At 47.4% G+C, this 22,154-nt stretch overlaps 1 protein-coding gene across 2 annotated transcripts in view; it reads left to right on the forward strand.

Moving 5' to 3' along the window:
- Window positions 1-1,255: 1,255 nt before the first annotated feature.
- PLEKHO2 (pleckstrin homology domain containing O2) overlaps window positions 1,256-22,154 on the forward strand; it is a 45,772-nt gene continuing 24,873 nt past the window's right edge. Inside the window, exons 1-3 of one of the 2 annotated variants that reach the window (XM_050967486.1) lie at window positions 1,256-1,500; window positions 12,025-12,177; window positions 20,760-20,876. In XM_050967486.1, coding sequence (XP_050823443.1) covers window positions 1,489-1,500; window positions 12,025-12,177; window positions 20,760-20,876 — 282 coding nt within the window. In that variant the 5' untranslated portion in view covers window positions 1,256-1,488. Of the gene's footprint in view, window positions 1,501-12,024; window positions 12,178-20,759; window positions 20,877-22,154 lie in introns of those variants that run through there. The other variant, XM_050967487.1, reaches the window with a different exon arrangement.

Below are 22,154 nucleotides of genomic sequence, written 5' to 3' on the forward strand. Positions count from 1 at the left end.
CAGATGCAACCAGACACAACTTGTTGACAGGGCCGGCTTTGGCCGATTCCCCGATTCCCCTGAATTGGGCCCCGTGCCTAAGAGAGCCCCACCTCTCACCTAAGAGGGCCCTGCACCCTAAAGAAGAGCACCTAACTTAGGCGCTTTTTAATTTTTACTCACCCGGCAGTGCTCCGAGTCTTCGGCAGCAGGTCCTTCGGTGCCGCGGAAGACTCGGAGCGAAGACCCGGAGCACCGTCGGGTGAGTCATCCCTGCCAGGGCTCCATCGAAACTATTTGAATCGGGCTCCACACTTCCTAAAGTCAGCTGTACTTGTTGACACCCAGTGTCTCCTAGCAGCACCCACCAGGATTGGGGCCCCACTGGGCTACACTTTGGTACAAAACATTTTGCAAGCCAATTCTTTGAGGGTGGGGGAGGAGTTGTCTCCTACTCAAGCCATTTCCCCTGGGGTCAGAAACGGCCACACCTGGTTACACCTCATTTCGCAAAGATGGTGCAGATCCTTTTCCCAGGTCCTCTCCTGCTGGGCACAGTGAGGCCAATCGGGATGGGGATGGAGAAGAGACAGTGAAGATTTCCTATTTCACTAGGAGGGTGGCGAAGCACTGGAATGCGTTACCTAGGGAGGTGGTGGAATCTCAATCCTTAGAGGTTTTTAAGGCCTGGCTTGACAAAGCCCTGGCTGGGATGATTTAGTTTGGAATTGGTCCTGCTTTGAGCAGGGGGTTGGACTAGATACCTCCTGAGGTCCCTTCCAACCCTAATCTGTGATTCTATAGTTATTGTGTGCATTGGGGTAGCTCCTAGGAGAGGCCGTCAGGGTCCAGGACCCCTTTGGGCTAGGCGTAGTCCGCACACACACAGCTAGCCGGGTCTCTGCCCCAAGGAGCTTCCAAGCTGAGCCAGCTGGGGCTTGGGGGCTCAGAGCCTCAGGACACAGGGCCAGAGGGGAAGGCCAGGGGCAGCTCGGCTTGTCCCTTAGGAGGGGAGGAGCAAAGGGGCCAAACTCTGCTGCTCCTGGGGGGCAACCCTCGCCCTGGCATCGCCCCCCCGTCAGCCCTGGGCTCGGCCCCCCCAGCACAGCGGGGTCCCGCCCCCTGCAGGCAGGGCAAGGAGCCGGCTGGGGCGCAGCAGGCTGGGTCTGCAGGCGGCGGTGGGGAGCGCAGGGAGGGGTTCCCGGTTCCCAGGACCCCGCCTCCTCCTGGGCTCCCGCTGCCGGAGCGGGCGGCTCCAGCCCCCGGAAACCCGACTGGCTGCGGCTGCCGCGAAGTTGCTGCGAAGCGGCGCGAGGAGCAGGGAGCCGGGCGGGGGAAGGCGCCGGGGCCAGCCTGGCTGCACGTCCCGCTCCCCGGGCAGGCGGATCCGGACCCCCCCGGCCCGGCATGTTTGAGCGCCCGGAGCCCGCGTCTGCACCAGCCGCGGGGCTGCTGCCGGGGACGAGCCCGTGACTCGCGGCGAGGAGGGGACGCCAGCGGGCTCCGGCCATGGACGAGGAGGTGAGTCACTTGGGGGGGGGGGTGCGGGAGCCGCCTCCACATCCCCCCACTTTCCAGAGCGGGGGGAGCCCTGAAAAGTAGCAGCCCCCGGGGGGAGGAGAGGGCAGGACCGGGGGGGGAGGCGAAGAATCTCCCTCCCCCGGGGTGGACGGGAAGAGGCTCCCCAGGAGCCTGAGTTTTCAGCCTCAATCCGCCCCCCCCCCGCATGTGTTGCAATCTGCAGAGCTCCTTGGGCTGCACAAACTGTTGAGCCTTTTTTGTTGTTTTTGCAGCTCTGCCCCCAGCCCCTGGGAGTTTCCCAGGGGAAAGCGCAGCCCAGAGCTCTGCAGTTCTTAAAAAACAAAATCCGGAGAACAGGATGGAGAGGGGGAAAGAGAGTCCGCTCCTTGTCCCTCCCTCCCCCCGGGCTGGCGGCTGAAAGGGAACAGGGGAGAACAGAGGCAGCTCTCACTGGGGCCTGGCTTGGCCTGAAGACTTTTCTTCTTCTTCGTTTTTGGTATGCGATGGCACTTGGCCCGGAAAGTGGAGGGTGAGAAGATTGTTGTTGATGGATGATGGGCTGCTCAGAAGGGGGAAAGGAGAACTCACTTCAGCTCCAGTGAGAGCTGCTCACTCTGCTTTCACTCCCACCGAAGCTAGAAGCCGGCCCAAACGGGCGCCTTTTAGGGCCCTTGGTCTCCTGGGTGGCACTGGAAGATGCTGTCACCTTCTGCCAGCTGGCATTATCCAGAGTACCCCCAAAGCTCCCTGCCGAATGCAAACATGGACGGGTTAGTTTGAAACCTGAACAGGAAAACATATGGGGCACCGCAATCATCCAGCAGCTGGGATGTACCAGATGCTGAGAGTGGCTGCCCAACATGAACAAGCAGAACACCTAATATCTGTTGCAGTTTCTGCTGTATCCATAGTGTAGCAGGTGCAAGGCGCGCTCACTGCTGTGGTGAGGGTGGCATAAATGGCTGCATGGATAAATAGTATAAAGGTCTCCGGTTTTTAAATGACAGTCTTGCTGACTTTTGGCTTCCCCATGAACAAGTTACAGAATAGCAGTAATTCCTTGGATACAGTTTTCCCTCTAGCTTTTAAATAAGAACAGCCATATTGGGTCAGCCCAGTGGTCCATCTAGCCTAGTATCCTGTCAGAGGCCAATGCCAGGTGCATCAGAGGGAATGAACAGAACAAGGCAATTATCATGTGATCCATCCTGGGTTGACCTGACCCAGCTTCTGGCAGTCAGAGGCTTAGGGGCACGCAGAGCATGGGGTTGTATCCTTAACCATTTTGGCTAGTAGCCATTGATGGACCTATCCTCCAGGAACTTATCTAATTTTTTCCTGAACCCAGTTATACTTTTGGCCTTCACAACACACCCTGGCAACAAGTTGTGTGAAGCAGTACTTCCTTATGTTTGTTTTAAACCTGCTGCCTATTAATTTCATTTGGTGCCCCCTGGTTCTTGTGTTATGTAAAGGTGTTAATAACACTTCCTTCACACCAGTCAAGATTTTATAGACCTCTGTTTGATCCCTTCTTAATCATCTCTTTTATAAGCTGCACCGTTCCAGTCTTTTTAATCTATCCTCACATGAAAGCTGTTCCATACCCCTAATCATTTTTGTTGTCCTTCTCTGTACTTTTTCTGATTCTCATATATCTTTTTTGAGATGGGATGACCAGAATTGCATGCAGTATTCAAAGGGTGGGCATACCATGGATTTATTAAGCAGAATTAGTATTTTCTCTCTTATGTGTCCCTTTACTTATGGTTCCTAACATTTGGTTAGATTTTTTGACTGATGCTGCACACTGTACAGATGTTTTCGGAGAACTTTCCATGATGACTCCAAGATCTTTTCCTTGAGCAGTAGCAGCTAAGTTAGATCCCATTGTTTTGTTTGTGGAGTTAGGATATTTTCCAACGTGTGTTACTTTGCACTTATCAACGTAGAATTTCATCGTCCATTTTCTTGCCAGTCATCCAGTTTAATGAGATCCCTTTGTAACTTTTTGCAGTCAGTTGTGGTCTTAACTATCCTGAGTTATTTAAATGGCTTAAATTGGTTGGGTGAAACTGGTCTGTTTTTGTACTTTCTAAGTATGAGTATGATGAAACCCAGCCATTTAAAATGAAACCCTTATTTATGCCATCATACTTCCCAATTCTCTCTGTTTAAGGATTTTGTACTGGTGCCCATCACCATAAGGTCTGAGCATCTACCAGGCTAATAGATTGACAAAGTACCTTGTGGGCTTCAGGAGCAGGGCTGGCTTTGGGATATGTGGGGCCCGACTGTAAAGAGTTGCCACTGAAGACAGCGGTGGCAATTCGGCAGCAGCTCAATCAGTTGCCGCTATCTTCGGCGGCACTTCGGCGGAGGGTCCTTCCTCAGCAGCGGTTGTCTTCCAGAGCCTTACCTTGCAGGGCCTCTCTTCCAGAAGCTGCGGGGCCCGATTCATGGGAATTGGGGGAATCGGTCTACAGCCGGTCCTGTTCAGGAGGGTGTCAACTCTTCTCCCATATCAGGCTATGGGAGGTTCTGCTTGGGAAGGGATTGAATTTGGGGAAATGGGTGTGGCAGTTGTTTCTCTTTTCATGCAATGTCGGTTTTTGTGCACCTTCAGCCCATTGCACAGTACTCCGTCTCTACCAGGATTTATTCTAACATGACGAGCTTGCAGGCAACTTAAACAAATGTCATTCTTCTTCTCACATCAGCTGGCCACAGCATTATTTCCTCCTCCTTTCCCCAAATGAGTCTGCTGCCCTTATATGGGCAAAGCTCCCAATGCTAACGGGAATGGGAGTTCATCCTGCTTAAGGACTTCAGAATTGGGCCACAGCACATGTTAAGCCTTCAAGTTATGCCTTTCGCCCTCCCCCCTGCCCCTTTCATTTCAGTCTCCAAAACAGTGTAGCAAAGCCCAGGGTTTCTGAAAACTGGCAATGAAACAGTTGGGAGATTGCAATGCAGCCCAAGTTGGTAGCGACTGAAAGTTGTTATTATCCACTGGCCTACATGAAATTAATCCACATCACAAAAGCCACCTTCCAGCTGGCAGCCTTCTTAGCTGTTTTGGTAAGCAGGCCGAAGCCCGAACGAGCTTGGATACTGAACCAGACCAAGAGGTGGTCACCCCTGTTCAGGAGTGAGACGCATTGGCAAGGTGCTGGGAGGACAGCTTTCACTCCTGCTGCCAAGGCTGCCCCTTCTGTGTGCTGATGACTTAAGTTTGCAGTTCTGCTCACGCTGCCCTTTTTTCTAATGCTAAATTAACACTTCGCAGGCCACTTTTTCAAAGACAGCCTCGAATCCTGCACCCACTGGTAATTGCAAATGCAGTTTCATGAGCACGATCAGCCATAGGCGGCAGTGGTTAGAGTTAATTGTCTAGTTACCTGCTTTGCCATTAGAGTTTTGACAGAAAGCTAAATTAGAACACTTTGGCCTGCAGTATTGCATGTGCAAGATCAGAGGCCAAGTTGAGGTCCCTAGGGGAAAAAAATTGTTTTACCAGATGGCTCTAGGGCAGTGGTTCTCAACAAGGGGAGCGCAGAGGTCTTACATCAACTCATCTAGATACTTGTCTAGTTTTACAAGAGGCTACATAAAAAGCACTAGCAAAGTCAGTACAACACTAAAATTTTATACTGTGCTATCTGCTATACACTGAAATGTAAGTACCCTATTTGTATTCCAATTGATTTATAATTATATGGTAAAAATGAGAAAGTCAGCAATGTTTCAGTAATAGTGAGCTGTGACATTTTTGTATTTTTATGTCTGATTTTGTAAGCAAGTAGTTTTTAAGTGAGGTGAAACTTGCGGGTATGTAAGACAAATCAGACTCCTGGAAGAGGGACAGTTGTCTGGAAAGATTGAGCGCCTCTGCACTAGGGTATTCGTCAAAAGTAGAGTAGTTCTTGTTATAGGTGTACTTTTCATTAGTCATAGTTAGTTACAATTGCTGTATATCTGCTTTAAATGCGATTAGTGAAACTGAGCAAGGAACTTGAATACCTTATGTATAGTTAGTTCAGAAACCACCATAGTGATTAAACTTTTTTTTTCTCGGGAGAAATCATGGAATAGCAGGGTTGGAAGGGACCTCAGGAGGTCATCTAGTCCAACCCCTGCTCAAAGCTGGACCAATCCCCAACTAATGTCCACTGGGGTGGGATTATTTTGTGACTTTTTTTATTCCAGCAAAAGCCCTAGTGCAGACACAGTTATACCAAAAAAGAAATGAAACCTGTGGTTTTGTGAGCCTGAAGATACTGGGAGAGGCTGGAGCGAGGTTAGAGCTGGTTGTTTAAGTGATTAAAAAATAAAAAGCCTCTGAAGTCTTACATCCTTGCTAAGATTTGTAATCATAAGTGTGTCCAAGTTGGACACATGAAACTCATGTTTCACTGCTAAAGTGGCCATAACATAAATTGCAGTAGTGAAATACTGAGCATATGTCCAGTTCTTGGTGTTGAGTCTCTTGACTCAAATTAGTGACAGAACAGCCAGATTTTTCTCTTACACCATCAAATCTTGACAGATTTCAAAGGAGCTTCTCCTGATTTACACCAGTGTCAGAGGAGTATCTAGCATAGAAATCTCTTGCAAAGGACACAAAGTATTTAGTACCTTCAACAGAAAAATACCAGCATAAACCAGAACTGACACAGTCATCAGATGTGCCCAGTGATAGCAAGATTCCTTTGCTCTGGAATTTTTGTAACTGTATTTTGCTGCAATTAGTCTCTTCGCCTTATGCTCCTATGTGAACCACATACCAGGTGTGAGAGCACAGAGTGCAACTGGGGGCCCAGTCCTGCATTCCTTGCTCTGGCAAAGCTCCCATTAACATTATATGCTAATATCTCTTCTAGCATGAACCTACTTCATTCCCACAAAAATAGTCCACAAAAAATGTCAGATGCTGTTTCTAAGCAGACCCTCCCCTGTTTCACTGTAACAAACATGAATGTTGTTATGTTGACTTTTACACCTGTAACACGTTGCCTTTGCTCATTTTCACCTCTCTCTTGAGAAAGGATAAGACTAAAAGCCAGATCCTGGGTTTGTATAAACTGGTTCAGACTAGCTGAGGATCATGCCCAATGGGTTTGATTTTACATTCCTGGTACAGTCAAACCTCTTTAGGATCTGATCCTTGAGTTTGGTCAAGTTTCTCTCAATGCCAGGCTGAGGGAGGGGAGACTAAGAAGTGGAGCAAAGATGACCATACCCTGCACTAAGGCTGATCTAAATTCTGCCAACTTGTGATGGCCCCCAGAGGACCCATTTGTGGGCTAGGGATTTCCAGAGTGCCCAACCCTGCCCGCTGCTTGAGACTTGCTGTGTACACCAGAGGGGCTGGGATGGGGCTAATGAAAGATGCCTTGTTTTGGCACCATCGTAGTGCCCAAGGAATGCTGAATTGAGCGTCTGGTGTTTATGTTTTAGGAGAGGCCAGGGGGCTGGCTGGCAAGTTCAGGCCTAGATAATTTCCCCCCAAGTGTGCAGGGTGGGCATCTCTGCTCATGGATCTCCCAGCCTGCTTGGAAGGGAGCTGGGGGCTGGCAGTCTCCACAGCACCATTCCACCACCTGTTTATGGGAGCCTGCTCTGTGGGGTAAGGATCGGTGCAGGCCCAGACTAGAAGGGTGCAGGGCTGACCTGGGGTTGGTGGGTGCCACATCATCATAGGCGCCAACTTACTCTGTTGCCGGTGGATGCTCGTGTCCCCCTGCCCCTGGCCCCGCCCCCACTCCAACCCCTTCTCCAAAGTCTCCGCCCCCTCCCTGCCCCTATTGGATCCCTTCCCCAAATCCCTGCCTCAACCCTGCCTCTTCCCCCAGCGTGCTGTGTTCCCCCTTTTCCCCCTTCCCTCCCTGCCTCGCGAAACAGCTGTTTCACGGCACAAGCGCTGGGAGGGAGGGGGGAGAAGCAGGGCGTGGCAGCACACTCGTGGAGGAGGCAGAGGTGAGCTGGGGCGGGGCCATGGGGAGCTGCTGGTGGGTGCTCAGCATCCACTAATTTTTCTCCGTGGGTGCTCCAGGCCTGGAGCACCCATGGAGTCAGTGTCTATGCACATCATCCGCCAACATCATTCCCTAGGGACAATATCACAGCCCCAGACTTTATTTCCTTTGCCTCATAAGCTGTTGGCACTGGGGAACCCTTCGGTAAGGGGGTGGGTCAAGTGTTCTGGCTCCACTGGGCCACACGGACAGGGAGCGGGAGGTTGTGGTGCCACCAGCCAGACGCCAACCCTCCATGTGGATGGCTCCTGCTGAGCCCCTGGGCGATGCACGCATCCTAGAAGTTCTGCACAGTTTTGAGGCAGAACCATACGTGGCTCATTCCATGGTATGGACCAGATTTGTGCCCCTGAGTGATGTGAGCGGAAGCGCTGCAAAGGGGTCCTTACAGGGATCTTCCTCCCTCGTATTCCCTCCTTGTGGATTTCAGCATGGAGGGGTCAGTCTAACTCTAAAGAGAAAGTCCTGATATGATAAAGGGGTACAGTGCATATCACTGAGCCTGAAACATTAAAGAACAAGTGGATCCACAGGGAGCACACAGGATCAAGACTGGGCCTAAATATAAGCCATGAAAGAGTACGGACTGCACCACTTGAACTCCAACATCACTTTGCACATTCGCCTCTTACAATATAAGCTTGATCAGGAAAATGAACTAAAACATGAGCGGTAACGGCCGGTAGGTTTCTAGTAGTATAAATTAACAGCTTACGTTTTTCCACTGAACATTTTTTATTTAAAACTACAAAAACAGGAATGGAGGAGTTTTCACTCTGCTGAGCTAAGTCAGGTCTATCACGTCCATCCCTGGATGTATTTCTTGACAGTATTTCTGCTGGCTGATGGGTTAAGTCGGGATCATGCACGTTTTAATATTCTCTTGGAAAAAAACTGTTAGAACTCTGAGATTTCTGTAAAATTAAGTGCTTGAGACTGACAGATTCTCCTCCCAGTGTAAATCCAGAGTGGCTCCAGTGAACCCAGCAGAATTACACCAGTGTAAAACTGCTGCAAGTGAGATTGGAATCAGGCCCAGGGACCTATGAATGACATTGAAAGGCGGCTCATTCAGGAAACCAGCATGTCTATATTTGTGCACTAGCTGATGTTTCCTGGCAGATCACAACAGAATACAACTTCCTGACAACCTAAAAAGTTAGGTAAAACAAACGAACAAGAATTACAATACCACCTAATTTCCATGAAAAGCTTTGCATGTACTGCCATCCTGTATTGCAGCATTTTCAATTGCTATTTAGCGTGACCCAACTATCACAGGCAAATCTCGCTATAAATACATGTCAAGATACACAGTTTCTTAGTATTGACCTGCTCCAAAGCCATTCAAATTAATATTAGCCGTTCCGTTGATTTCAGTAGGCACTGGAATAAGGCCCTATATACACAACAACTCAGTCACTTTCTCCCCCTCTCTCTATTGGCGTGGCTGCCTTTCCTGCAGTTCCAGTTCAAACAAATGGCAGCTGCAATCCAAGGGTGTGTTCATTGTGTGTCAGATGCGTGGAAACAGATTCGTTACCAAGGCTCACATCATCTGACAGTGAACCTCACACTAAGTTTTTGGAACACCTCCTTCTACTTTCGCTCTATCTGTAATCAGTTCTGGCCATGGGACTATCTGGTTTTGATCTCCGTCACTGCACTCTGCATTTCCTCATTTGAAGGAAAAAAAAATGGCCAAGTTACAGTGACTTTGATGAACCTCTTTCCTACAAGAAGAGTTTCATTTCGTAACTAACCAGGACCATACTGGGATGCGTTGGGATTCTGCCTTCATATTGCATGCTAATTTAGCATTGCTAAGAAGACCGCAAAGCTTCCATGATTTTTCTCAGACGGAACAAGCCTTTTGTCCCAACAGAGTTTGGAGGAAACTCAGCCTGTGTTTAAGGTGTCATTCTCCTGAAATACACTGGAGAATTCTGGGTCGGCTCCTGTTGCAGTCACGAGTTTGCTGATTGGCTGTTTACAGGGGAGTTGGCTCAGCTGAAGGTACAGTAAGGGATTCCAACTCTCTGCCTGTTCCTGCAGAAGAGACTCATAGAAGGGTCAGCGCTCCAACTGCAGCACAGATGAAACAGTGGGGAGCGCTGGGAAAGGATGGATTCTGTTTGTGTGGAAGCCTCATCTTCCATTGCAATGGCTATTCAAGAGCGTGTCCTGAAGCTTAAAAAGAGCTTGTGCCTTAAGTGTTTTGTATTTAAGGAGGCTTTGCTGACCACAGACTCCCCCTCCTGGGTTTCTTTCTTCCATCTGAAAAGATTATTGCACCAGATACATTTCAGTTTATTTTTTAAATCATGAGAGTAATTCATCCCCCCATTGTAAGTGGATCTGGAAAACGATGGGTTCAAGAATGAAAAACTTGCGTTCCTTGTGACTTCCCTAACTTGTGATTCGCCTCCATGTGCTGCAGTCAGAGCACCTGCAGCGAGCCCATGGCTGTGGGACCTGCTTCCTCCCCCAAATCCTGAGATTTTTGGAGACAATCCCGAGACCTTCAAAAATTCCACTTCCCTCAAACCTGAGATTAAGCAGGAATAGTTCTGGATGGGGTACGTTGCTGTAAGCGGTGTATGAACTCTTAGGACAAGTGACTGGGTTCTAAACCCCAGTCCTGATTCTGATCTCACAGTGGTTTGAATCAGGAGTAACGTCACTGTGGTGAATGGAAGGCAGCACTCGTGTGTGGGAGATGAGAATCAGGCCCTGTAGCTCTGGAGCAGAGCAGGTCTGTGTCTGATCAACCCATGCAGCCAGCAGTTGTCTGTGAGCATCTGCGTGTCTAAGTTGTGTCTCATGCTGATGGAAACTAAGACCAGCCTGGGGAGTAAGTGAAAAAGGTCTGTTATTGTAGAGCAGGGACTAGAGAATGGAAACTGATTTGTCCACCAGTGTTTTGTTAAACGCCAAGGCACTGAAACAAAGCGGGGCTGCACAGCCAACACTTGGACAGTGATTTTGCTCTTTTACAATCTCTGCTCCTTTGCATGTACTTACAACCCCTATCTTCCCACATTTTCAATGCCAGGACTCAGGCTGACAGGGAGGTTTCCCTAGCGCCACCTTCCCTAAAGCAGGGTATTGTCTTTGCAGCATATTCCACTGGGGACTGGCACAGGGAGAGTGCACAACCCCAGCCCCATGAAGGGCTTCCATGATGCCAGGAGGATAGCTGGCCTTCCGCCCCTTCCCTATGGGCCAGGGGAGATGTGTGTGCAGTGGATGCTCTCAGGATGATCCAGGCCCTAGCATCCGCGCCAGCACTGAATTGGAGGTTTGGAAAAGATGGCTGTGGAGAGGCAAGGACTGGCAGTTAGATGAAGATGGGACGGGTGAGGGGGACACAGAAAACTGCTTGCAACCACTATAAATGTCTCAAATAAAAGGAACTGTTGCTTTAAACTTCCTTCTTTTCCTGCTAGTCCTTTCCACTCAAGTTAAAATCAGCACACTACAGAAGTGAGTCTGAATGTAGGGACTGAGCTGGTGTGAGGAACAACAGATTGCAGAGAGCCAGGCCCTTGTTCCTGGTGCCCTTACGTCACCCGGTGCAGTTCAGCCTAGCACTGTTAATACGCAAGTCTCTGAATGCTGTATCCAGCATTACAGAGAGGCCCAGAATTCTCCAGGTAACAGCAGTGCAGCCCACAGCTGACAGCATCATGTGTATGGAAGAAATGGCCAAGCTTCCAGGAGAAAAACTGGGCCTGGAGAAACTGCCTATGAGCAGCTCTGGGCTGGATCCTGGGAGCTGCGGCATTGACTACAATGGGAGCAGGAGTAAGCCCAGGAGATTCTCCGAGTTTCCTAGAGTGGGTTAAGAACATAGCAGAGTCGAACTCCAGCCAACAACATCTTGAGATGTGCGTGATGTTTTTCAAATGCTGTGGTGCAGGGAGCCTCGTGACCGTGGGAATTTAAAAAGGGGCCCAGGAGAGCAGCGATAAGGAAAACCCCAGCAGTGCAGCTATGCCACTGTGCTGAAAGTGCGGAGAGCGCCTCTGGGGGGCTAACAAGGGGTGTGGTGGCAGAGGGAGCCTTAGGTTCTGCCAGCTCCCTCCTGAGGCATTGGTTCTAGAGTCCATTCTACCGAGCCCCTCCCCGAGGTGGAAGCTGCATGAGAGGATCTTGCCCGAGTTGTCCTTTCCCTGCAAGGTGAAAGCCTGACCCCAACCTTTTTCTTCAGAGTTAGTGAACGGTGGGGAGTGAACATCCCTGGCCAGATTGTGACTCCTGGTGAGAGACATGCGTGGCAAAGAGGACCTGCCAAGCTCGAGCAAAGGGATTGTAAGAGCACATGTGGGCCCTACGTCCTGCCAGTGGCCTCAGTGCGAGGGGTGGGGGGCCCAGCACCTCTCCTCAGCAGGCCTTTTGGAATACGTAGCTACTACTGCCTAGGTCTGAAAAGTGCAATTGACAGTAATCTTCCTTCCCTTTGCTTTTTGTGGTGTTTTTGCAGGGTGTGAAAGAAGAGGTCACAGAGAAACCAAAATGCGCTCCGACCGCAGACAAAGCTGGCTGGATTAAGAAAAGCAGTGGAGGGCTTTTGGGATTATGGAAAGATCGTTACATCCTGTTATGTAAAACTCAGCTACTGGTGTATGAAGATGAGGTACGGTTTGCTCAGCCTTTCCTGAATAAGGGCCCTATCCTGCATGGTGCGGAATGGGATCAGGCCCTTAGTCGACACTGGATATTTGTCCTTCACCCTTTCTTCCAGTTCATTTAGTCCCATTCAGTTTGTCAAGAAAAATCCTGGAAGGTTAAATGCAATAGAGAGAAGACAGCTGGTGCATTTTAGAGTGTACTCTATATTATAAATATTTGCACTCATAACAAGAAACTGCCAATGCTATTGCCAAATTTGGAAAAAAAGATATTCTGTAAGAAACGGAGCACAATATCAATTTGGGAGCAGTGGGAAGGAGTGAGGGACATGGATTTTTTTTGCTGTTTAAATTATAAAACTGAATTGCAACAGGCTGACTTCCCACCTGCTACTCAAGTGAATGACACAGCCTTGCAGCTGTTTGGCAGCCTTCAAATATCTGGCCTGCAACGTTTCAGTCTCTTCAGGGTTTCGCTTACCCATTCATGGGCATGGAGTGTGTTTGTGAGCATTTGTAATGGTCCTTAAATGCAGACACAAGGCAGATTTTACTTGGCTTTTCCCTTCTATTTGATCAAAAGCAGGGCTAAACTGCATTGGAGTAGGACCCGTTCCTTCAGCCTTACTCCTGGGAGCCCTTCTACGCACTTCACTGGGATTACTTACATGCAAAAAGTTAGAGAGCCAGGCTCTAGTTTAATACTCTTTTCAGTCAACCGAGAAGTAAGAGCCAAATGAAATTTTCCTCACATCTGCATTCAATGAGGATTATAAATGCATGAAAATATAGGGCCCAGTCCTGCAGGGTTTCAGTGAGACTGCATGCATGAGTAAAGATTTCTAGGATCAGGCTCCATGATTTCAGTGGTATTTCCTGCGTGAGCAAGATTTTGCAGGACCAGGCCCAGAAGTGTGAGAAAATTGTAATGCAAAGCACATAAATAAAGTTTGTGTGTTCTGTGTCAGGGCCACCAGAATGGGGAAATATTTCACCAGTTACATTATTGTGATGATTTGAGGAAGAGCAACCCTTGAAAAATACTTTTGGTTTCCCCCACAATGTGCTACCTGATGGAGAAGATTTGACACAAATCAGTCAAGTCAAATGCCACTGGGTGCGCCCCTCGGCCATTGCCATTTCCCCTTTGAGGCCATTTGTTCTGAGCAGAGCTGGCAAGAAAATAGAAATCCCCTCATGCAAAAAATTACATGTTTTTCAAAGATTGTTCATCCCAAACTGGGACCCAAAGTCAAAAATGTAAGATAATTCATGGGAAGGGATTTCCTGAAAAACACCCATTTTGAGAGAGCCAAACCTGAATTTTTTGGCTTGCTGGAGGCCGAGTACCCCCGTTTTCTGCTTCCCTCCCAAGCCTCGCTGCAGTCCCCCAGAAAGTCTCTTGGCAGCTTCACTCTCTCCCTGCGAGCAGAAAGGGAAATTGCCAGGAGCCTTCCAGGAGGGCAGCTGGGGGAGCCTGATGGAAAAATCAAAAGTTGTTCGGAAAAATCAAAATTTTCCCATGCGAAAAGGGCATTTTCCACCAGAAATCCATCCTGATGGGAAATTTCCAGCTAAGTCTGAAACTGCCAGCACAATGAAGTGCTTTTATGAGCATTTAAACGAGGAGTCGAAATAAAACGCTCGATAGCCGCCAGAGAGTTAGACACAAGTTTATTAGCTTGGGTGTAGGGGGAGTAACTAGACCTGCGGCGCTGTTGCGAGACACGGGACCAATCCTGTAAATTACTGGGTCTCTCCTGCGAGCTGCCAAGTACCCGGACTGCTGTAGATGCCAGCTGAAGTTTCAAGTGCTCAGAATCACACAGATTCAGGGCTATAAAGAAGACATGGTCTTCTAAAAGGGGACACCTTTGAAAACTAGATATATTGAGGTTTTTATCTTCACAGAAGGAAATGAGGCATTTTAAAGTCAGATTAATCTCCACAGATGTTCAGGGGAAAGAAAACCCCTAGTCATTTAAAGAGGTATTTTATTTTCTCAACAGGGAAAAAAGGACATTTATAACAACCAGGCACAATATTTTCTGGCTGTGGTAACATCCTGTAATAAATTGCATCTGTCACCTTGGCTACCGGGCTCGTCCCACTATTGGAAATACAGGGCCATGGTAATATCTATAGGCTATTAAAGAGGCATATATTGAAGAAGTGTATCTTGGGAGTGGAAATTCTAGGAAGTTACGTGGTAATGTAGTAAGACAGCATGTGCTTGTGCAGATTTGCTGCCGGGGTACTGAAGGAAATGGCTCTTTTGAGTGAGGCACTTATAAAAAGGTCCCCATCACTGTAATATCTGAGTCACTTAATGTCTTCATCTCCGCAGCAACCCAGCAAGGTAGGGAAGTGGTATTAGAGAAATGAAAATGATTTGCTCAAGATCGCACAAGAAGTCTGTGGCACAGGGGGAACTGATCTGCTGCTGCTCAGTGCCCAACCTAAACCCCATGACCATCCTACATCCCTTTCCAGTATCTCTCACTGCAGGCCTAAAGAGGAATACAGCTTCTGTTGCTCTTCTGAGAATCAAATAGTTTTAAATGTAATTGCTTGTGCTTTTGAAAGGTTGGGGTTAATAGCCTGAGGAAGTGAAGGCCTCTCCTTACACGAAGGCCAGGTATAGCCTACGCAATATGGTAGTGCATGGTTCCATCCTAATGTGTCCCAAGCCTGACTCGAATGCGTGAGATGAGAGGTCAGCTTCAAAGACCTCTCTGCTGAGACTCCTGGCAAGGGTAGAGTTTTAGGATAGGCATGGCTGCCTATGAAGCAGTGGACCAGGCCCCACCACTTCACTTGACTTCAACCAGTGACCAAGAGGCAAAAGGCAGCACATCCTTTTACCAGCCTCCCAACCTATCCAACCCTTAATGAATCGGTGTCAGTAGAGGGCCAGGTTTTCTAATGCTGGCCCCAAACAGTTGCTTTATTTGTAGGTCCAGATGCCACTCTTGTTTTTCTGAGTGCACAAGTGTGCAAGCTGTACATGGAAACATTCATGTGTACAAAGTTTGTGCATACACAGTTGGAGGCAAAGCTAAGAGCAGCTGAAAATCTAGCCACATCATACTGCGTCACTGAAAAATATAGCATAAAACTAGCACAAATACTGTGTTAGCATCATTTGTGGTTATCTTCTATTGATTGAGATTTGGCAGTTAGGACTTGCCAGTCCACTTTGAAACATGTTCATCCTCTCTTAGCCAGGCTTTAGGGTTGTTTTACAGGGTAGCTGTCTTCCCAAGGCAAACGGTAATTGGCTACCAGCAGATGGTTGGTGAAAATCTCAGGTACCTTTAATATGTTTCAAACTTCCTTCAGTTGACGTGGTGTGAAGTTAGGGGTATTTCCTATATCCCATTTTGGCTTCATCTACATTACCTCACACCCTGACCTCCACATGAACTCAGACTGTGCTACCTGAGATACATTCATAGTATGTATGTTGCACACATAACAACCGTAACTTTGCCTGCACACAAACCCATACAATACATACACATACGTGGCACTCTCATTCTCAGGGAGCTGCTCAGATATTACAATGATAAACATGGTATAAAAGCATATATAGAATAGAATAGATTTGTTATGAAATAATAATTCTGCCTGTCTTCAAGAGAAATGTGTATCTTTGCCAGAATGAAAATGAAACTCAGAGAATTACAAAGGATATCTGAAGAACAAAGACTCCTGTACAGAAGAAGGTTAAACATATATGTTGGTGCAGTCCCAGTACAAATTAGACAGTATCACTCACTCTTGAAATTACCTCTGATCCTTTTTTGTGCAAAGTAACAGAACTAATATAAAAAGTTGGTTAGTTATGTTATTAAATGTATATCACTTAAGGCATCAAGGAACATAATCTAGCGTGTAAAGAACAGGACTGGAGGTCAAGGCATCTGGATTCTATCTCTGGTTCTGCAATACACTTCCTGTGTGACCTTGGTCAAGTGCTTACCATCTCTGCCTGCATTTCCTCCATTTGTAAAGTGGAGATAATGTATTCCCTACTTCAAGGCTTAATTAATTAAATTACTTGGAGATCCTCAGAAACAGAAATTATTATTACAGCCAATCTAGACATATACTCAGTGGATAGCCACAAGTAGCACATTTGGGGCTGGTCAAACATTTTCAATCAAAACTTTTTTTAAAAATGGAAAATGGCATTTTCAGGTTGATGAAAATTTTTATGCAAACTGACAACTTTCATAGAAAATACTTGATTATTATGTTAGAAAATCATGAAATTAAATCCCCCCAAATTTTGTCATTTTTAGGGTTTCAGCAATTTTCAGTCAAATATTCTTGACTGCCAAACACAACAAAATTTCAGTTTTGGGTTTTTCAACAAACATTCGAAATTTTGTGTGTGTGTGTGGGGGGGGGCAGCCTTCCATTTTTCACCTAGCTGTACCCACATGATTTTTAAACAGTCAATGCTTTGAATACATGTAGTAATATGTAAAAGTGTCCTAGTGTGAATAACTTTCTGCCTAAGGCCCCAATCCAGCAAAGCATTTAAAGTTACATGTGTGCTTAGGCAGCCAGCAGTCAAGTTGTCTACTACTTGAATAATCAATGAATGTATTTTCTTGCTGCAAGTTACACATATGCTTAATTGCTTTCTTGCATCAGGGTTTTAAGTGTTTTATTAATGCCCCTAACCCTAGCCAGTGCAAAAGTGGGGGGAGGGGTAGCTCAGTGGTTTGAGCATTGGCCTGCTAAACCCAGGGTTGTGAGTTCAGTCCTTGAGGGGGTCACTTAGGGCTCTGGGGCAAAAATCTGTCTGGGGATTGGTCCTGCTTTAAGCAGGGGGTTGGACTAGGTGACCTCCTGAGGTCCCTTCCAACCCTGATAGTCTATGATTCTCTATGAAAAATCATCCTCTAACACATGTCAAGCAAAAGGAGGAGTGAATAAATTTCACCCTCCCACTGTCACCTCTCAACAGTTATGTGTAATGCTCCTGGACCAATAGCTGAACAGTATTTGAAATGTCATGGGACACCCCCAAACAGCTGTGCTACAATATAAAGGGAAACCCTTGACTGCAGACTAAGGCAGCTGCTGAATTAAAACTTTGTATCTTAGTACAACACAAAATGATTTTTGTAACTCCCCTGTGACGCAAGAGAAAACCAGAACCCAAGCAGGCGTGGGACAGACTGACAAGTCCCATTTGTAAGAGCAGGTCTCCAGAGCTGGCTGATCCTGAAAGGTGCTGAGCGTATATCACTGCCACAAGGTCCTAGGGACATGCTGGCACTCAGCACATCACAGAGTCAGGCCCTTCAGTTCTGGATTTCTGCTGTGGACATTAGATAGATAGGATCTCCTTGTGACCTGGCTGGGCAGAGAACAAAGGGCAGCTGCTTGCCATTGGTAAACTGTCACATTTACACACACAAGTCACATTAAGACATAAGACACAGTCCAAGCCTAGAATCTTCCTTGGCCTCTTGTATAGAGTTTCCTCCTTCATATTGGTCCAGGCCACCCTTTTCTTCCCCTCTCTAGAGGGGGTAATTTACTTGGGAAACTCCAGTTTCTGAAATCCCCTCTCCCCCCTGGGGGCATGGCCTAGAAATCAGGCCTGTGCCCTAGGACAGGGCCTGTACTCAGAGTGTCAGCCCTTGCGCAGGCCTCTGCGTCCCCCATTGGTACTGCGCCAGAGGCGGACGTGTCGTCACTTATTCCCTGGCTGTGCCTAAGCCCCAACTCCTCCCCCCAGGGAAATAGTGAAGGTTAAATGCTGCAGTGACCAGCTTTGGATAGGGGAGGGGGGTGATGTCCATTGTAGAGCTTCTGGTCCCTCACCTGCCATGCCTTCCACTCTCTCAAAACCATCAAAGCCACCAATTATTCTTAAAAAGAATGTGGAGTACTTGTGGCACCTTAGAGACTAACACATTTATTTGAGCATCAGCTTTTGTGGGCTAAAGCCCACTTCATCAGATGCGTGCAGTGGAAAATACAATAGGAAGATTGTATATATATATATATATATATATATACATATACACAGAGAACATAAAAAAATGGGTGTTGCCATACTAATTATAACAAGAGTAATTAATTAAGGTGGGCTGTTATCAACAGGAGAAAAAAAACTTTTGTAGTGATAATCAGGATGGCCCATTTCCAACAGTTGACAAGAAGGTGTGAGTAAGAGTAGGGGGGAAATTAGCATGGGGAAATAGGTTTTACTTTGTGTAATGACCCATCCACTCCCAGTCTTTAGACAGGAGAAGGGCTTCTGTGGGATCTGGGGGAGGGTGCCTGTCAAACCCTTTAGGCAGGAAAGAAGGGGTGGAGGGCTGAGGAGGATTAAGTGGCCCTTAGAAACATGCTGCGAGCACAGCTGCTGGCACAGAGGAGAGTCGGACCTACTGCCAACAGGCTTTTTGAGCAAACTGCCCCACAAAGGTCTGCCAATCCACCTTGGTCCTCACCCACCACAGACTTGCACAGAGAGGCGACTAACTGGGTGGCAATTTTATGATGTGGGCAACTCGCCTCTAACAACCAAGCTGAGATCACCCAGCATGTAGGCACATGTGTTTGACCTCACTCTCCTCTGTCATTTGCTGGCTTGTAGGGATTATTAAATGTTCTATTTCCATCTCTTACATGTTTGTAATTATATGGCAAGGAAAGGCTGCGTGAGCCCTGTCAGACTGCATCCCATCTACACAGAGGGCTTATCCAGTGCTTAGTTTGTGCCAAGGTTTGCCAGGGCTGAGTCCCAGCACCTCTAGGCTTGGCAGTTCAGAGCCCCAGCACCTCTGGGCTTGCTGCATCAGTTATGAATGTACAAAAAATTGCTTGAGCCCTGGCACCAATTCCATTACAAAATAAGCACTGACTTGATCCTGCATTTTTGGAGTGAGTTGGTTTCAGCGTGAGCAGGAGCTGCACATCAGACACTGATGCAAATGCTCCCAGTTCTCCCCTCACACTCTCCTCCTCTGTTTAAATTGGAAATAAATACTACTTTAATTACAAAAAATCCAAACCTAAGTTAGGTCCAGGCAACTTTGCGTTGCCCGCACCCTGCTCTGCATCCCAGCACTGCAGCTGGGGCCTCCTCTACAAATATAATGCAATGAAAGAAATTGCAACACAGACAGAGCTGGCCCCCGTGACTTAAATGTCAGATGGTAAACCAAGGAAATTCCCCTCAGCTCACTTCCTTGTGACCGTTCCCTGCCTCTAACTGTTCAGTGACTTCCTGGCTAGAACATGCAGCCCACAGCCCAACACTCCTCCTCCGCACTGTTTCCCTGGTGTTTGCTAATCACTGACAGAGGCAGGTCTGAGCCACAAAGCTTGGAGCGGAGACCGAACCCACAATTTGGGGGTGCTCACAGCTGGAGTTTTAGTGTGCGACATATAGGGCCTGATCCCTACCTTCCATAAAGTCCATGGGAGTTGGCAGCCGAGTCCCAGTCAGAGCCCATGTCTAAGCGGAACACCCCTTGGTTCACATCTCAGAGACCTCTGTGTTGCTTCTTCACTCTCTCCCCTTCTGTGAATGTCCTGATGCGCTGCCTCCAGAGGCTGCTGTTTGCCACTTATATGGCTTCAGCGTTTGAGAGATTAATATGTATGAGCACTGAGCTAATCGTGAGCTCTTCCAGGCAGGGACCCACCGCCCAGCTGTGTGTTTGTACAACACCTTGCACAGTGAGGCTCAAATGAGATTGGCACCTCTGTGATATAAATACATAATAATATTCCCTGTGTTTTACACTGTGTTCCCTACCAAATGGAGCAGTTGAAAATGATGCTGTTTCTGTGTAACTGCGCTGAACCAGGACAATGTGTGCATGAAATTTTAGCTATGTCATTCGGAAGAATGGGCTGAGTGGGTCTGATTAAAAACATCATGGACTTCAAGGGTGTTACCCCAGGGATGGCTAGGCCCCAGCAAGGCACTGGCAGTAGTAGTGCTGCTTTCTTTGTAAGAAAATAATTCTGTTTGACAGCTCAAACTTGCAGACAGAAAAAAATGTGCTTAAACAACCTATAGCCATCACTGACCTTGTTCTTATTGAGGGGAAAGGTGACCCAAGCCCGCAGCACAAGAGATCCTGGAGATCTTGTCCCTGTTCTGCCAGACTCCCTGTGTGATCCTGAGTAGTCACGGTCTGTGCCTCAGTTTCCCCATATCCAAAACAGGGATAACATTTACCTAACGCACTGGAGGACTGTGAGGCTAAGTTAAGGCTTGTAAAGCACTTTGAGATCGTGATAGAAAGCACTACACAAGTGCAAAGTTTTGTCAATTCTGCTCAGAGCAACAAGAGTCTAATTCCTCTACTGAATGCCATACAGCCTATAGAGCAGCGGATTTTCTTCCATGAGGCATTTGCTTGAGTTATGGAGGCTTGGTGCCTGCGTAACTATAATTGCACATGGATTGTTTTAAAGGAAAAAACGCATTGGGGAGACATAAAGGTGGGATGAGACTGCAGAGGTTATTGGTATGCATTTGATTTAGAGGTGTCATGTTACAGATAAAGGTTTTCTTTCCCCTTCTCTCCCCGCTCTGCAGGAGGAACAGAAATGCTTAGAAACGGTGGAACTGGAGAGCTATGAGAAGTGCCAGGATTTGCGTGCTCTCTTGAAAAGGAAAAACCGTTTCATTTTAATTCGATCCCCGGGTAAGAAGGTAGGATTATCCTTCTCTTCCCCTTAAACTCCACTGCCTACTGAAGTATCTGTGTATATGTGCCTAGACACCTAAAGGCACCAGAACTGTCATTCTGATTTTGCAGTGATTTACAGTAATGAACTGGCTAATATGTGTATCTGTCATCACCGCCCTGGCCTGTCCCTCCATCTCAGCTCTGCTGTGTCTCATAGATCCTAGATTGCTAACAAACAAGGGCAATTCTCCCTTTAATGAAATATGGACCTGTGCTTTTGGAGCGGGAGGCTCTGAGGTTCATCCCCAATGCAGCAGGGATTTTCTGAACAGCAAAGGAACAACCATAAAGTGGCTGTGAACTCTTTACAAGTGGTGGGGAGGATGGAATGCCCTATTCTCATGTGGCAGCAAGAGCGGGGAGGAATTCTGTCTTCATAGCTACTTTCCCTCCAGAGAAGTGTTTCCTCATTAATTTTTCAGCTTCAGAGAGTTCTGTCCTTCTGTCACAGATACTGTTTCATCAGTGGAGAATGAAAAAACCTGCTTCTTTCTGCACCCATCTGTTCTCCCCTGGGTCCTGATTTAGGACAGCACTTAAGTTAAACATGTACTCGAGTCCCATTGAAGTCAGTGAGTGTTATATGGGAAAGAGTGTGGCTGAGTGGCTAGATCATTGGACTGGGACTCTGCTGACCTGGGTTCTATTCCTGGCTCTGACCTTCTGTATGACTTTGGGCAAGTCATGTCTACCCCCTGTGCCTCAGTTTCCCCTTGTGTAAAATGGGAATAGTGATACTGATCTCCTTGGAGAGCTAGTGTTATTTTAGGAAATCCCCCAAACTCTAGCACCTTGGGTTTCTGGGTCACCATTTGGTTCCACCCAAAACCTAAAATCAGTGCCTTTATAAATGTGCTATAACACTGAGCCACAGCGTCAAACCCTGCTTACCTCGCTCGCCCACACAGCCTGGCCACTTTCAACGGAACACTGTTGTGAGCCAGAAGAGCAGGATTGTGCCCCTTGTTTTGACAGTCGTGTGTCATAAACAACTCAGCTAGCCATTTTGTCCTAACATTTGATTCAGCAGAATTCTCTGAACCCTGCAATGTGTTTATTTGATTTATGAGGAGTGATTGTTTTACAGCACTGCTCGCTACTGGTTCTGCTTGGGGATTTACCATAATTCCCGAGTTACAGGCTGCATAGTTAGACACCTTTATGGGATAGAACTTCACAGTCATAGAAATGTAGGGCTGGAAGGGACCTTCAGAGGGCAACTCCAGCCCCCTGCGCTGAGG

This window comes from Gopherus flavomarginatus, chromosome 9, assembly GCF_025201925.1.
Source record: "Gopherus flavomarginatus isolate rGopFla2 chromosome 9, rGopFla2.mat.asm, whole genome shotgun sequence".
Lineage (NCBI taxonomy): Eukaryota > Metazoa > Chordata > Testudines > Testudinidae > Gopherus > Gopherus flavomarginatus.